This window comes from Rosa rugosa, chromosome 3 (genome assembly GCF_958449725.1).
Source record: "Rosa rugosa chromosome 3, drRosRugo1.1, whole genome shotgun sequence".
Lineage (NCBI taxonomy): Eukaryota > Viridiplantae > Streptophyta > Magnoliopsida > Rosales > Rosaceae > Rosa > Rosa rugosa.
The window spans coordinates 7,597,077-7,613,739 of NC_084822.1; the positions used below are offsets into that span (position 1 = coordinate 7,597,077).

General features: G+C 36.8%; 3 protein-coding genes and 1 long non-coding RNA gene across 4 annotated transcripts; 1 reads left to right on the forward strand and 3 right to left on the reverse strand.

Moving 5' to 3' along the window:
* Positions 1–407: 407 nt before the first annotated feature.
* On the reverse strand, positions 408–1,405 carry LOC133741178 (uncharacterized). Its single transcript, XR_009861669.1, has 3 exons — positions 1,312–1,405; positions 616–720; positions 408–475 (listed from the first exon to the last, which is right to left on the reverse strand). It is a non-coding gene; the product is annotated as an uncharacterized LOC133741178 (long non-coding RNA).
* Positions 1,406–2,694: 1,289 nt separating this feature from the next.
* LOC133735609 (uncharacterized) lies at positions 2,695–5,261 on the reverse strand. Its single transcript, XM_062163011.1, has 6 exons — positions 4,933–5,261; positions 4,716–4,820; positions 4,135–4,245; positions 3,608–3,714; positions 3,168–3,278; positions 2,695–2,767 (listed from the first exon to the last, which is right to left on the reverse strand). The coding sequence occupies exons 1-6, from the start codon at positions 4,933–4,935 to the stop codon at positions 2,695–2,697; spliced, it is 510 nt and encodes a 169-aa protein (XP_062018995.1). The 5' UTR covers positions 4,936–5,261.
* Positions 5,262–6,007: 746 nt separating this feature from the next.
* Positions 6,008–11,264, reverse strand: LOC133735612 (protein TRIGALACTOSYLDIACYLGLYCEROL 4, chloroplastic-like). Its single transcript, XM_062163014.1, has 7 exons — positions 11,173–11,264; positions 9,950–11,014; positions 9,069–9,111; positions 8,342–8,885; positions 7,612–7,797; positions 7,007–7,152; positions 6,008–6,417 (listed from the first exon to the last, which is right to left on the reverse strand). Exons 2-6 carry the CDS (start codon positions 10,219–10,221, stop codon positions 7,139–7,141), a joined length of 1,059 nt encoding a protein of 352 aa, XP_062018998.1. The 5' UTR covers positions 10,222–11,014; positions 11,173–11,264; the 3' UTR covers positions 6,008–6,417; positions 7,007–7,138.
* A 652-nt stretch (positions 11,265–11,916) lies between these two features.
* LOC133735156 (uncharacterized) lies at positions 11,917–13,717 on the forward strand. The gene has a single exon (XM_062162571.1). It carries the CDS (start codon positions 12,807–12,809, stop codon positions 13,695–13,697), a length of 891 nt encoding a protein of 296 aa, XP_062018555.1. The 5' UTR covers positions 11,917–12,806; the 3' UTR covers positions 13,698–13,717.
* Positions 13,718–16,663: the final 2,946 nt, after the last annotated feature.

Below are 16,663 nucleotides of genomic sequence, written 5' to 3' on the forward strand. Positions count from 1 at the left end.
TTAATATATAAGAAATCCATTTTTGTTTAGGTTTTTAGTTTGTAATAAGTTGCTATGTTTGCTTGATTATTGATATATATATATATATATGGGTTTGTTAAGTGTTCAAATATGGTCTTTCTGCAAGTTGCGGTTCAGATTTATTATATATGGGTATGATCTCCTTACTATTATCCTATGAATGGTACCAAAATACATTTGATACATATATCAATACAACCATAAAGTGTTACTAGATCTCTCGTCACACAAAGATGTAATTCTCAAACGACAAAATCTAGGAAAACCAGCATTAGAGTAATCCTATTAAAAAAAAATCCTTGAAGACCAATTCAAAACAGCTTTTCGGTTGGTTTCCAAGTAATAAAACAAAAATGTGATCGGTAGTCAGTTAAAAGAAGCAACGGACCTCTAACATGCCTTTGATGCACGACGATAAGTTAACTCTAAGGTAAAAAAGGAACCCCAACTGGTTCTGCATTTCAACAAATTTGAGCGACCAAATCAAGCAAAACAACAGCTAGACACAACAATTCAAAAGATACTAACTGTGAACTTTAACAATGAAAGATTTTTTCAGGAGATCCTCCAAAAAGGAATCTCAAGTCTGCTAACCTTGAAAAGTTGGTGGCAAAGAATCTCAGCTGCACGCTTGATATGCTTCCTTGAATCCTCCACCCGACGTGTCTTTCATCCAAAGACACCACCATCTCTATCAACCTGCAACATCAGAATAGAACCGAATAAGACCTTAAATTTGCACAGTTCACGCATTTTTACTCTCGAGAACAAAAAAGGGAGAAATTCGACACTGCTCTCCAGAAAACAAGGGTTGATTTTCAGTTTTTCACTAGATACAATCTAATATTTTCACACAAACAACTCAACACTAAAAGCAATACAGATACATATGTCGTTAACTACGAAGTAAAGGACTCAACAATTTCGATGAGAGGAGCTTCAGCATTCAAAGTACAATAGAGAACAGTAAAATACAAAGGGAAAAGTTAAATTTCAATGCCAAACAGCATGAGAAGAGACTCTGCAAACATTCCAAAGAGTAAAAGAATATAAATTTGAAATTCAAATTCAGGCCAAAACACTAAACAAACAATTTCTCAACATAGCAAAAGAAAAACATTTTAATTCAAAATTCAAATTCAAGCAAAAAAGAAGCTAGACATAAAGAAAAACATAATACTGATAACACAAACATAAAAAATATACAGCTAGGTAAATTCTGAGGAACCAACAGAGACAGGGACATGTAATCGAAAGCAAGCACAATTAACAAAGATGAAAACTAATTACCTCTGCAGAGCTCTGCTGCTTAGGATAGTTACTTCAGCACGGCATCACAGGAAAGAACAGCAATCCTTTAAAGTATTCAATCAACATTGAATCTGGAAAATTAGAATTGAACAACATTAGAACTGCATATCAAAGTTGACCCTAATGTAACACTTAATATGTAATTAAGAAATACGGGGAATAATCACCTCTGCTGTTTATGAAAGTTACTTGAGCAAGGCATGGAAGGAAAGAACGGGTATCGTTTGAATTCTCCATCAATCTCGATCTGTATAATCAGAAATGAATTAGATTCTGCACGATAAAAAATTCAAGCACCCAAACATAATCTTTTTGATACCCAAAGTTCAGATTTATTACTGCCTATACAGGTATTAACTTCTTGGTATTAACATATGGATCGTATAAAAACACATTTGATACTTGTATCAATAAAGGCATAACACTCCCTTCCTACAAATATGTTTAATTCACATAATATGCAACGTAGAAAAGCAACAGTCCAGTGATCATACTGAACAACATCCTGGAAGAATTCAAACAGCCTTCCGATAATTCTCCAAGTAATGAAACAAATATATGGTCAGTCAGATAGAAGCGACAAAAGACCTCTACTACGCCTTAGATGCACCATAATAAATTAGTAAAAGAAATTAAAAAATAAAGAAACAGACCCACTACACTTCAAGAATATTGAGCTACCACATCTGGATTGGAAGTCTACAAAAACTCAAAGAAAACATTTCTTAAAGAAATCAACTAAAGTGGAATCTCAGGTCTACTAACAACAAAAAGTTGGTGGGAAATAATCTCAGACAAAGACTTTGCATGCTCCTGAATGCTCCACTCCCAGCATCATTGATATAAGAGATCACTGCCATCGTTATCGATGTGCAGAGTCGAAATAAAATCGAAACAAAATTTAAACCTCCACAATTCACTCACCTAAAAACCTATCTTTTAACCATATCGAGAAACCTAGAAAGGAAATCGATAATGCTTTCCAAGAAACAAGGTTTTGATTTTCATTAGATACAATCTAATCATATCAACAACATAAATAAATGGACAAAAACCTTAACAGAAATTGCAACATAGAACCGCATGTCGTTAACTAGGAATAAAATTTTAAATGAGATGGGCTTCAGAACATCCAAGTACAATAGAAATCAATTTTTAAAAAAAAAAACGAAGCAAAATTGAATATCACAAGAGAAGACTACCGATATTCTAAAAAGAGATTTTGATTTCAAATCCAAACTCAGGCCAAAATAACAAAAGTTAAACAAAAAAAGATTCTGAAAATAGAAAAAGAACAACAACATGATGCAGTGCAGCGACACAAGATTGACATAGAGATTGAAAAACACAAACAAAATAATATTACATCTTAGTCATCCGGGGAAAGTAACCGAAGAAACTGATGTTAATCTTGTTACTCCCGAAAACAAAGAAACTGAAATAAAGAAACTGAAATAGTTTTAAAACTTGCAGTGGGAAACCGTCTATTAATGTATAAAAATGTATAAAGAGAGAAAAACAAAAACAAAAAAAATCACAATTAACAACAGGCCCAACCCCACATCAAACCAAGTCTAAAAAACAAATCATCCTAAACCATCACAATCAGTAGGAAACCACTAATAAATCACATCAGAGCCCTCACAACAGAGTCAATCTCCTAATAAATCATCATAAATCCATCACATTCTTTATCAGACTCTTAAACAATTATTATAAAACCACCCAAATACCCTCACATCAAATTCAATTTCACAATAAATCATCACAAAACGATCACAGTTATTATGAAGTCCATAAACTCCTAGCCTAGTTAATTATATAGAGAAATGTACCTTAACCACATTGGCTTTCCTTCCTGGGGGATTTCCAGATCCACTCTGGTCAGGATCCTTAACATCCTTCTTGGCCTTCCTTCCTGAGGGAATTCCAGATCTACTCTGGTCCTGCGTAAAAGGAAAGAACAATGAGTAGAGAAAAAATCACAATTATAACAGACCCACCAACATCAGACCAAGTGTCAAAAACAAATCATCATAAACCATCACAATCATTAGAAAACCACTAATAAATCACATCAGAGCCCTCACAACAGAGTCAATCTCCTAATAAATCATCATAAATCCATCACATTCTTTATCAGACTCTTAAACAACTATTATAAAACCACCCAAATACCCTCACACCAGATTCAATTTCACAATAAATCATCACAAAACAATCACAGTTATTATGAAGCCCTAAACTCCTAGCCTAGTTATAGAGAGAAAGGTACCTTAACCTCATTGGCTTTCCTTCTTGGGGGATTTCCATATCCACTCTGGTCAGTGTAACCTCAACATCCTTGGCCTTCCTTCCTGAGGGAACAGATCCACTCTGGTCCTGAGTAAAAAGGGAAAAAGGAAAGAACAATTGAGTAGAGATTTGAGGAACATTAGGAAGAAACAAAAAAAACCCTCAAAATCAAATCAATGTATAAAGAGAGAAAAACAAAAATAAAAAAAATCACAATTAACAACAGGCCCAACCCCACATCAAACCAAGTTTAAAAAACAAATCATCCTAAACCATCACAATCATTAGGAAACCACTAATAAATCACATCAGAGCCCTCACAACAGAGTCAATCTCCTAATAAATCATCATAAATCCATCACATTCTTTATCAGACTCTTAAACAATTATTATAAAACCACCCAAATACCCTCACATCAAATTCAATTTCACAATAAATCATCACAAAACGATCACAGTTATTATGAAGTCCATAAACTCCTAGCCTAGTTATATAGAGAAATGTACCTTAACCACATTGGCTTTCCTTCCTGGGGGATTTCCAGATCCACTCTGGTCAGGATCCTTAACATCCTTCTTGGCCTTCCTTCCTGAGGGAATTCCAGATCTACTCTGGTCCTGCGTAAAAGGAAAGAACAATGAGTAGAGAAAAAATCACAATTATAACAGACCCATCAACATCAGACCAAGTGTCAAAAACAAATCATCATAAACCATCACAATCATTAGGAAACCCCTAAATACCCTCACATCAGACAAAATGCTATTCCAGAAAAACAAAAACAAAAAAAATCACAATTAACAACAGACCCAACCCCACATCAAACCAAGTCTAAAAAACAAATCATCCTAAACCATCACAATAATTAGGAAACCACTAATAAATCACATCAGAGCCCTCACAACAGAGTCAATCTCCTAATAAATCATCATAAATCCATCACATTCTTTATCAGACTCTTAAACAATTACTATAAAACCACCCAAATACCCTCACACCAGATTCAATTTCACAATAAATCATCACAAAACAATCACAGTTATTATGAAGCCCTAAACTCCTAGCCTAGTTATAGAGAGAAAGGTACCTTAACCTCATTGGCTTTCCTTCTTGGGGGATTTCCAGATCCACTCTGGTCAGGAACCTTAACATCCTTGGCCTTCCTTCCTGAGGGAACAGATCCACTCTGGTCCTGAGTAAAAAGGGAAAAAGGAAAGAACAATTGAGTAGAGATTTGAGGAACATTAGGAAGAAACAAAAAAAACCTCAAAATCAAATCAATGTATAAAGAGTGAAGAAATTACCATTGCTTTTCACACTTAGTCTCTCAGTGTGAATGAAGCCAAGTAGAGAGTGCTGAACCGGAGAGAGGCATGTGGTGATAGTGATGTATATATAGGAGATTGGGCAGCTAGGGATCTCCACTGAAATGACCATAAAGGCCAGGCAAGTATTGAAAATTACCCACATTCACCCTATGACAACAGACCCAACAAAAAAGCCCAAGCCCAAATTTTTAACTCCTAATAGACTGAACTGACAAGTTGACGGGCCCAGGCCGGGCAAGTGTTGAAAATTACCCACATTCACCCCATGACAACAGACCCAACAAAAAAGCCCAAGCCCAAATTTTCAACTCACTACTAGAATTATGGCCCCAGACATCGGCCAAAAACCGATGAGAAACAAAAACCCGACCGATGTCTTTGTGGGTGATGAGAAAGATCCGGAAAATGCAGACATCGGTTTTTAGCCGATGTCTAGTATTCGTGTAGACATCGGTTCCTAATTATAAATCGATGTAAATAGGTTTAAATGATAACAAACTTACATATTTTACTATTGTTAAACCCACATTTTATTGTATTTAATGCTTAAAGAAATATAGATTACATAACACAAGTTTGCGTTTTAACATCGTTATTGATTTAAGAACCGATGACTGATACTATTACAGACATCAGTTCCAAAATGGGAACTGATGTCTGGTACTCAGTAACATATCGTTTTCGACAAAAAATCGATGTCTGTATATTTTAGTAACATCGATTTCCATTTTGGAACTGATGTCTGATACTCAGTAACATATCGTTTTGGACAAAAAATCGATGTCTGTATATTTCAGTAACATCGATTTCCATTTTGGAACTGATGTCTGGTACTCAGTAACATATCGTTTTCGACAAAAAATCGATGTCTGTATATTTCAGTAACATCGATTTTCATTTTAGAACTGATGTATCTGTATTACTAGACATCAGTTTTTATAGTTAAAACTGATTTCAACTTTATATCTAGACATCACATTCTATAAAAAGGATGATGTCCACAAAATATGTAGCTGCTATTATAAATTGCAATTTCAATAGTTGACAAGAGTGATTTGAATATTGGAGTATTATATCTGAAATCATCATCCTTAACAGTTTACAAAATGGGCAAAATAAAACCCCAATTCACCTACTACAAGGCTAGCCTAGCAATTAGTATTCATGTTTTGCTACAAAAAAGTTAATTAAAAGCTAGCCTAACTCAAAATCAAGAAACTGGTCAGAACCTACAGCAGAGTCTGTAAGTAGTCGGCTACTTCAATGCGGACCTCGTCAAGTTGTTGTTGGGTATACCATTTCCGATCCTTCATCCACATTGGAACTACCCAGAACAAGATAAAACCCAAGTTTGTTATGAACCCAAGGTAGAAGTGATGCAAACATAAAAGCCAGCACCATTCGGATTCGTGCTTGAATGTTTTGCAAACCTAAGTTCTCAGCATAAGATCCTCCATCTATCTGTCAACCAAAAACCACATTGATGAATCATGTATAGCATTATTGCTTATGGTCAAATCCTGATCCCAATAGAGCCACACAAGGAGGAAAAGAGGTTGAATTATATACAAACAAAACTCAGGTTTCACCATGATGACAACCCACTCCCGACGCAAATTATATATATTTGGCTGGTATTGTAAATGCTGAATATTTCAACTCTAGACTCAATCAAAGTTTCCTGACGACATGGATACACAATGTAAATGATGGAAAACTTGATACTTAAAAGTATATGCAGAATTGATGCGAAATTTAGATATCGGTTTCTGAAATGATTCGAAAGGTAGAAGTAAAGTTGATGTAATTTTATTATTCCCAGCCAAGTGAAAGCAGATCAGACTATTCGATTTCAATAACTCAATCCAGCATATTTTATATAAAGCTTATTCAAATCAACGGAATGACAAATGGTGGGTGTATGTAGGTCCAAATGGAACCTACCAGATCAAACTCTCATTATGGTTGAACATGTCCAAGTCCTACAGCAACCCTTATGCAGCCAACTACTTTATTCTATTGAGATAATTGAAATATGAAATAGACTCACCATCTTCATTGAGTTTGTGCAACAGTTGTTCTTTTGTAGGAAGCGCATACATCCCGGCAGCAACAGCTTTCCTGATGACCCACCCATGATGGGGTGCAAACACTTGTTGATATGCCTTGGAAGCTGGATCCTTCAAGGAATTTCCCCTAGCAAATGAGGATAAAGGTAAGTCAGTACAATTTCATATGAACTTCAGCATCAAATAATTTCATAGGATACTACACTTTGCATCCCTACATTGGAGTGAAGTTTCAATTTTAACAATTTATGCAAAATGCTTACAAGTTGTAATAATAGCAACTTTTTGAATAATTTCTATTTAGAACCAAATACATTAGCAACTACGTGACCACCATTAAACTAACTTAGAGAAAATGGCAATTAGATATTAATTACCATCACCAGGTTATAAGACTGAAACTAGACCCTTTGGCCTTCCACAAATATAACACTTTATACTAGTGTGTTTAGTCCAGTTATCAATGTCCAAAACATATATTCTTTTCTTTTCTTTTTTTAATTTGACCTATGCACTGCAATAAACAATCGAGTATACAAGTTCTCTTCTATCTAGGTACAAGGCAATAAGCTATATGCAGACATACCTGCTGTTGAAAGATCCCCATAAAGCTCTCGAAATTTCCCATGCTGGAAGCGATAGCAAATTGAACCAAAAAAATCAGCACTGACAGGACTTCTCTTCTTAGTACTTGAAGAAGTGTTCCCATCTCCTCTAAGTTCAACAGCCACTGGGCTGTGCCCATCCTGAAACCAGGCTGCAAAACTCCCACCTAAAATGTAATGCCACCATGGTAAGGCAAAAAACAAGTGAGAAATGGCATTACAATCGAAACATGGTAAGCAAAAGAAAATTAGATACAATGATCCTGATTTAAACAAAAATTAACAATTAAAACAAAAAGTTTAATCGAGCCTTGTTCACTGAGAGTCTATGCTTCTATTATTGCTGTTTGCCATGCATGCATGAATGCATTTTTCTAGTCGTCAACAATAAGCTCATGTATTTTATTTACACAGATTTTATTTTAGAGAGAGTAACATATCTTGTAATTACCGGACTAAATTTCATTCTAGTTATGATGCTTCTTTTAATGAGCTGCGCGCACATGCTACAGTCCTCAGACGAACTTTGAGGCTGATGTCCTTAAGGAGTTAAAATCATGGTTCAACCCCAAACATGCACTGAAACCCATCGAAAAATATTTTACAAGGCTAATGCATAGATCATTAGCTTTAGAACATATATATATACTGGAAACATAACAAATTAATGATTATACATAAATTGAGCAACTTCTAAGACAGTAAATTTACCAAAAATTCCAGATACTGCAGCATGAGGTTCTTTGAGACGCACATCATATGATGGCCGCCAAAACCAACCCCTGTCTTTCTTTACCATGAGATCATTCTGTGTCTCCTTCTGCCTCCAAAGGTCTCTGCTCTTTTCATAAGAAAAGGCAGCCTTTGCACACAATCCAGGCATCAGAGAAGTAGGTGCCTCATCATTTACGGCATTAACTGCCTGGGGATGGCCACTATTTTTATGTATACCAACCCAGTACCGCAATCCAGATTCAGAAACAAGTGATGACAGATCTAAGGAAATTGACTCCGGTACATCCCAATATTGTCCTTTATGGTCAATGAACAGCTCAGGCCATGCAGCCTCTAGTGTGATGTCATGATAAGGTAGCTGTAAACATCTTAGAAGTTGAGAAAAATCATTCAGTAGCACATACCCAATATTAAAACAGCAAGATAAATGAAGAATATAAAGCTTCCAGACATGAAATTTGTCACAATTAGGCATATGTTCAGAGTAATCCACATGTTCAAGGTTATTGACTAGCATAGTCTACATAAAAGACAGATGTCTAAACATATAAAACTTGTAGTTAAGAATTTCTGAAGCAAGTTCGATATATAAGCCAAACACAACTTAAATTTCAATTTCTGAACACTTCAGAAAATCAGGAAAGTAATACTTTATAAACATACAGTCTGTAAACCTACACTAGAAATATGACCCACCACCCACCAAATTAATGGCCAAATCATCTCCAAGTGATAGATCATGGCTCCTGATGATTATTTACATTAAACTTTAATCCGCATAAGAAGGAAACTTGTTTCAGAATGTGAAACAAGTTAGAAGTTGAATAGTTGAGCTACAACCTGGTATCAGCAAACCATAAAGATAACATTACATCTAAAACTACAATCAATACCAAATCACCATGCTACCTAAAATATCTCCACAGTAAATGAAACAGAAGACAGAGAAATTGAGATGCTCCAAAATTACTGTTTAAAGTGATGCTCCAAAACAGAAGACAGAGAAAGGGTTAGCTATAAGTAGCTAAAATTTTATAGTACTTTTTGTAAATCTCCCATTACAACAATCAAATGGTACTCGATTGTGCATCCTTGAGGGTCGTCACATAAAAGATTGGCCTAAAGTGATGGCAAACCAACCTATAACTTGTTTTAAATATAAAATAAATCAAAAGTTATTAAGACATCTATTACATGAACTAATGCAAATCCATCAAAACATCTTGTTCTTATTCACCAATATGGAATAAAATCATCAATAACCCAAGTATACTAGTTTAGAAGATAAGCCTCATTCTCCTAGATACCAAACACATAGCACAAACGAAGCCTAGAAACAGAGATAGAATTAGACTCTTCAGAAGTTGGTCACACAAAAACCACTGACAAAACACAGACTTGCAAAGCAAAAACCATCAAAACAAAGTCTTTTATCCTTCTCTCACAACCCAACTCACTTCCACAACTCAAATCCCAAGTACCGTTTTCTCCATACTTCCCCAATTTCAATAAACCAAAACAAACACAGAGACAACAAAACCCTGAAGAAAAAAAACAAGCAAAAGGGTTTAAGAGATGGTTCACCAGTTAGAAGTGGCCGGTCTGAGCAAGAGGGACTGAAGTGAGAAAGAGCCCGAGTCCTTGTGGGAAGCAGGAGAGTAAGAAGGAATAATACCGAGAGGGAACCCAGTTCCCAGAAGAGAGAGTTGCTGAATTCTGAGGGCTCGGCTGGCGCGGGCGCCGTCGAGAGGAAATGGGTCGCCGGGAATGGCCTTGGCGGAGCCTTCGAGGGTGTGAGGTGAAGAAACGTTGAGGTCCCAGAAGGCGGAGTCCATTGCCGTCCTCAGGTTGGCCATTGTTAATGGGGTCAGGTCGGAGGCGGCTTGGAGAATGGTGAGGTCGACAAGGTGAGGTCGACGAGGTGAGCTGCTGAAGAAGGAGGTAGGGTTCGAAAGTTTAAGAGAATGACGAGGTCGACAAGGTGAGCTGCTGGAGGTAGGGTTCGAAAGTTTTAGAGAAAGCGGAAAAAAATAGTAAGTGTGGGGGGAAATGAAATTATTAGTCCCCGCGTTCTCAAACTTTAAAACTTAGTCCCTCCGCGTTTTTTTAAATTTTTCGAGCAAAATTTTTCTCATCGTTTTATTGATTGATGTCTATAATAACCATAGAAATCGGTTTCTTCACAAACTGATGTTAACATGTTTTTTAACATCAGGTGCAATCCTGACCGATTTAATAGTGGTGATGTCTAATGACATTATTCTAGTAGTGACTCCTAATAGACTGAACTGACAAGTTGACCGGCCCAAGTCACCAGGACCGGATCTACACCGACAGGGCCCAACTCTACAGGATCTATACCCCAAATCACCCGGATCTACACCTACAGGGCCCAAATCATCAGGATCTACACCCAAATCACCCGGATCTACACCGACGACAGATGGTCAGGTGTACGCCGCCTCCGCCGAGAAAATCCAAATGTCAATAGCAACACCAATTCCCGATGCCCCGATGAAGCCCAATTGCCGTTGCTGATTGAATTGAATCGCCAAGGGTGCGGATCTGGGATTGAACAAAAGATGCCAAAAATTGAACTGCACAAACATACAGATCTGCACAAAATTACGGCCGCCCTCAATAGAATCGCTGGGATGCAAAAAGAAACAAACAAATCAATTAGTATTTGAGCAGCGCTTTAAGCAAAGATTGAAACTTTAACGAATTGTTGTTAATCTTGCCAACTACTGCGGGAAAAAAAAAATTTGAAACAAAATCGCAAGCAGTTGCTGTAATATTAGACTTACATAAGGGATCTCTGTCCTCCTCGATCTGAAACTAAAGGAGGATTTGAAATCAAACCCATCCCATCTTCTCGTTCTCCTTCTCCTTTTGTAGTAAAATCGCAAGAAGGAGAACGAGAAGATGGGATGGGTTTGATTTAACCTTTGGCCCCGTTTGGATGGCAGGAAATCATGGTATGGAATGGGAATTAATTTCATTTTCCATTCAGACGTGCCGTTTGGTTGTAATTAAAGATTGGAAAGGAAAAAAAAAATAAGATTTGACTGGAAATTGACTCCCTCATAAAGCCTGAATAGAATTACCTAGTCAGGGGTAGTATTCTATTTCCATTTCCCACTGTCAAAGGCAAAATTACATTAATTATCCCTCTAAAAATTTATATTCCCCACCAATATTCCTTATAAATTGATGTACTTTAATTAGTAAGAGGGCATTATTGAAAATTATAATTTCATATTTCATTCTTATGACTTACCAAACACTACAATAGAAATGAAAAACTAATTCCAAAATTTAATTTCTAGTAATATTCCAAACACTCACATGGAAATACCAAAACATATTTCATTCCATATCCGTCTAGAAAGGAAAATAAATCCTTTTCCAATTTTGACATTCCTGCGAACCAAACGGGGCCTACCTAAATAGATAAAACCAAGAATAGAATGGAAAAGGTACCAGAAATAATATATAAGCCCATGGCTGGTAGACAGGTAAAAAAGAAAATTACCGTCCAACTCGTTCATGTGATGCTGTTGCACGTATTGAAATTTTCTCATTTGTTTTAATTCCTTAAAGAGTTCGATCTGGAGGAAGATAGCTAACATTAGCTCGTCAAGCTTAGCTTAGAAATAGTATATATACATCATTTGTAACCAACTAAATTCAATCAATGAAAAATCACAATTTTCTCATGCCAAAAATCTGTCTTTTAATGTGGTGGAATTATATTGGACTATTGATAGGTCAGGTTTGACTTGAACTCGAAAAGATGAAGTTTGAGGTTTTAGGGTCCTGTCTGTATATCAGGTTGCTAAGAGCTTTTCGTGAAAAACATGGTTCATTGAGTTAAAAAAAAGTATGATGCTATTGTTTTGACCTTTGTGCTGGGTGCTGACCAGGTTTTGATCAAATTAAGGAAACTCAAAAGAAGTAGCCTAACCCTATAAATAAGCCTGGGACACCATCAAAATCCTAATAAGCCTAGGAAGTTTTTTTCCCAAGTTCGATCTAATCGGCTAATCCTACTCGGACACCATTCCTAATCAAAGAGGGATATTTGGATCTATTTTCACCTTGATATATTATATAATATTCTTTATAAAACCAGGCCATTGGCAATCTCTCCAAGTCAAGACTGAAAGCAGGTCGATCGCCGTTTTACTTCTTTGTAACGTTTCTAAAGAAGTAGGGTTCATAGTAGCTCGATTTCTGCCGAAAAGGAGATCGATGATGATCGAGTCTCTATTCGCTTGCTTCAATCCTCGATGCAATACGAGCAAGCTTAGGCTGCTAAAGAGAAAAAAAACTCCCAAAGAAATTAGAGAGAGAGCAGAAGGAGAATGAAGATGATAAGTACAGAAACCAAACCAGTTCTAATGAATGTACCTCTTGGCAGCCACCACCTCCTGATATCATGGAGCAAGTTCTGCCGCGTGTCAGAGTAAGTGATCAAATAAGGCTAAGCATTGCCTGCAAGTCTTGGATGTCAATCGTTATGCGTAGAGACATCCGCAGTGCTTCTCATGAATTCCCATGGTTACTACTCCCTCAAACCCCACATTGCAGCAACAAGTACGTAAGCTTTGCCAGCGTGTCAGAGGGGAGAGTTGTCAAGTTGAAGCTACCTAAGCAAGTTCGTGGATGGTGGATTTATGGGTCTTCTAAAGGTTGGTTGATCATGATCAAGGAAAGAGGTCTAAATTCCAAGATGTGTCTACTTAACCCAATTTCAGGAGCCCTACTCCAACTTCCACCCTTGAGAACACTTCCTTTTCTGAAAGATTTTGTGAAAACCGAGGCCTGGAAACTTTTTGGTGCCAATGCATTCGACTTAAGCATTGCACTATCAACCTCTGATGGAATTGCTTTAGATTCAAAGCGTTGTACGGTAGCAGCAGTTTTTAATGATAAGTCGAAATTGAGTTTGTGCAGACCTGGAGACAGAACATGGAGTGACTTTCAAGTATTAGATACTAATCAAAACGACTGGATTGCTGATTTATTGTTTTCTTCCGGCAGTCTATATGTTTTGGTTCGTGGTGGTCAAAAGGAAAGCTTTGTAGACTCAGTTACTCAAACCTTGAACTTTAGCTTTGGAGATGCAGAAAATTTGAAAATGAAGTTGGTCTACGACAAGCATGAAAACAGGAACGTGAACGTTAATGAATGTCATAGTGACTATAAGATCGTTTACAATGCATTATACTTCTCAAGATTGTTAGAATCAACCAGCAATGAAGTCTTATTGATCCATCAAATGGTAGATTATGCATGTAGTGGGAAGAAGAGAGGATATTATTGGTGACAATAATGAGAATAATGGAGGCGGCAATATGGAGAATGATGATGGTGAGCAACACATTCATCATGATAATGACGACGGAAATCTTGAGGTTGATGGGGTAGACATCGATCAGAATGATGAGGATGATGATGAAGCCAACAACTTAGAAGATATTGATCAGCAAAATGGAGGAAACATTATTTATGGTGATGAAGGCAGTAATGAGAATGATGGTGGCGACAGCAATATGGAAAATGATGATGGTGGTGAAGGCCATAACGACAATAATGATGTTGATGTGGGAGACATTAATCAGAATCCTGAAGGTGATGAGGAAGACAACAATAACCCAGAAGATAATGGTCAGCAAGGAGAAACTATTGATGAAGATGCACCGGGATTTAATGCATATATGACAACAAGGAGTTTTAGAGTATACAGGACTGACGACGACAACTTTATTCCATTGCAATGCTTGGGGGATCAATTATTCTTTCTTGGAGATTGTGGTTCCTTCTCCTTTGGAGCGGTCATTTCCAAGTGTTGAGATGTCTCTACGGTATCAAGGGACTTGGTTCACTCCAAGTTTATATTAGGTCCCTATGTGGCTAGGCAGTTAGATAGAACTATTGATTTACATTTGAGCATTCCTATATTTAATGTTTTTCTTTACGCCTTACCAAAGGATGAATATTATTGCATTTTGATGTCTATTGCTTTGAGGGCTCTCTTTATGTGCCACATACTTGTTCTTTAAAGACCTTTCAACAAGAGTCTGTGATTGCACCCTTGCTAGCAAGAGTTGAATAGGATTAGTGACGTTAATTTTAGTCAAGTAATTGGTGGGATTAAGTACTTTTAATTGGGTTTATTAATTGGATTAAGTACTTCTAGCTTGCACCAAGACCTTTGACAACCGCCTAAGAGCCTATGCTAAGATTGGAAGTAGCATTTGTCTTTCACTGGTCCACCTGAATCATATGCCTGGTGGAGGTGCTCCTTAAATTCGGATGGATGGGCAACTAGGTAGTCTATCTTGATCTCTTGGAAGCTAATGATACACACAATTCACAAGCCTACTTGTCAAGAAAAAGGAAAGGGTACTTCAAGGTGATGAAACGAGACTCAAGAGTGTGCCGCTAGTGAAGATGAAACACGCATACTGAAGTTTCAAATAATGTGTAGCTTCCTAAACACAAAAGAAATCAAAATCAAGCTAGCAAGATTCATGAAACGAATGTGAGCTTACATTTCTGAAAGTGAACATGCCCCCGAAGCTCGTCTATTCATGTAATTGAAGAACCAGAGAGGGAATACAAATGCAGCATGTCCAAGCAATATTAGACGACGGGGACAGGGGTAGATTCAGATAAGTGATTTCGCCTTAAGTAACTCCTCAAAAAATAATTGCATTGAGGAAGTGTACCACAACTTAGTTATCCTCCAGTTCTCAATGTTAACAGCATCCATTCCCACAAAGAAATTAGTATGTTTCTGCAATGAATGAAGTATTCAATTACATATATTGAATTAGTCATTACCAATCCAGATAGAAGTGAATCAAGACTTTGTCCCTATAGTTTAAGACTATACTTATATTAAAATAAATCTTCTAACTCTAGACAATGATAAAATTTCTTGAGAAAAAAAAAATAAAAATAAAAAACCTTTTAAGCATCTAAGATGGTCACATAATTTAAAGAATTTAAAAACAGTTTTCAGATTGTTTAATTGTGTTTTCAAAATCAAAATACAAATCAAGTTTTCAGAAGATATTCAAGTTTATTTGAAAATGATTTCAATCAAGAACCATACGAGCCCTTCAATTTTCAGTTGCAGCCATTATACATGTAGTAATAGTGTAATATTGTCTCCGCTGTGTGCTAGTGTTCCCAAAGGAGGATCCTGGCCGAGGTTTGGGTCAGAGTCGACCTCAACTAGAATAATCTGGTACAGGGGAAGGCACTGCCTGTGGTATTCAAAACGCTTAGAAAGCCACAATCTCAGTTTGGTGGGGAGCAAGAAAGAAAGTCCATTGCCACAAGTGATAAAAGTTTATCTGACAGTGCTTGGTGAAAAACAGGTTACAAAATTAGTTCAATTGCTCTAACAGAATGCACTTGATCACCTAAATAAGATTATGTTGATTCAAAATAGGGCATATTCTAAGATAACAAGCAACTAAAGCAAAAAGAGGATAATGGGTAGACATGTATTTGGCTTTGAAGGGAAAGAGATTGAGATAGAGCCAGAGATGCAGAGAAGTGAGGGAGCTAAATGTTTAAGTTGATGAGGACCAATCATTAATATATACATGGATTATGATCTATATTCTATGTTTGCTGTGAAGTAACGCAAGAATAAATAGATTGAATTCTTTGTGGTAATCAAAATTTCTTGCCTAATTTAGGAACAACACTGGCTGTCACCCTAACTTTGTACTACCAAGAAACTATAGCATATGTGCTTGTATTCTTTGCTGCCGAACAAGACTAGGAACAAACACTTATCTTTGAACAAGATTAGAAACAATCCCCTAACACAATTTAAACACGTTTACTTAATAGTCATGTGCGCGCACCCTAGGTGAGCTGTAGGCTTTAAGGTTGTCACATATACATAACACGCTTTTAGCACAGGCATGGTTGAATACAAACGGAAGACGATGATAGGGAAGAAACATTCCTAGAGTCTCATGTGAAACACACAGAAGTTATGAAAACCTGAACAGATATGGGGACAGAGACATGGGGTGACACACCTTTGTCTTCAAATTTCAAAATGGTCAGGCATTTAGAACAGTCTCAACTCTAACTGATCAGAGACTTTAATAAGCAAAGCACAAAATACTAGGAATCATCATTACTAATCTCAATAACAGAACAAAAGAGCCACATGCAAAATACCGATATTACACAGTAGAGCACCTAGCAACTACACCGAAATTACTAAAATCCCAAACAAAAGAGCCACACACGCAAAATCAC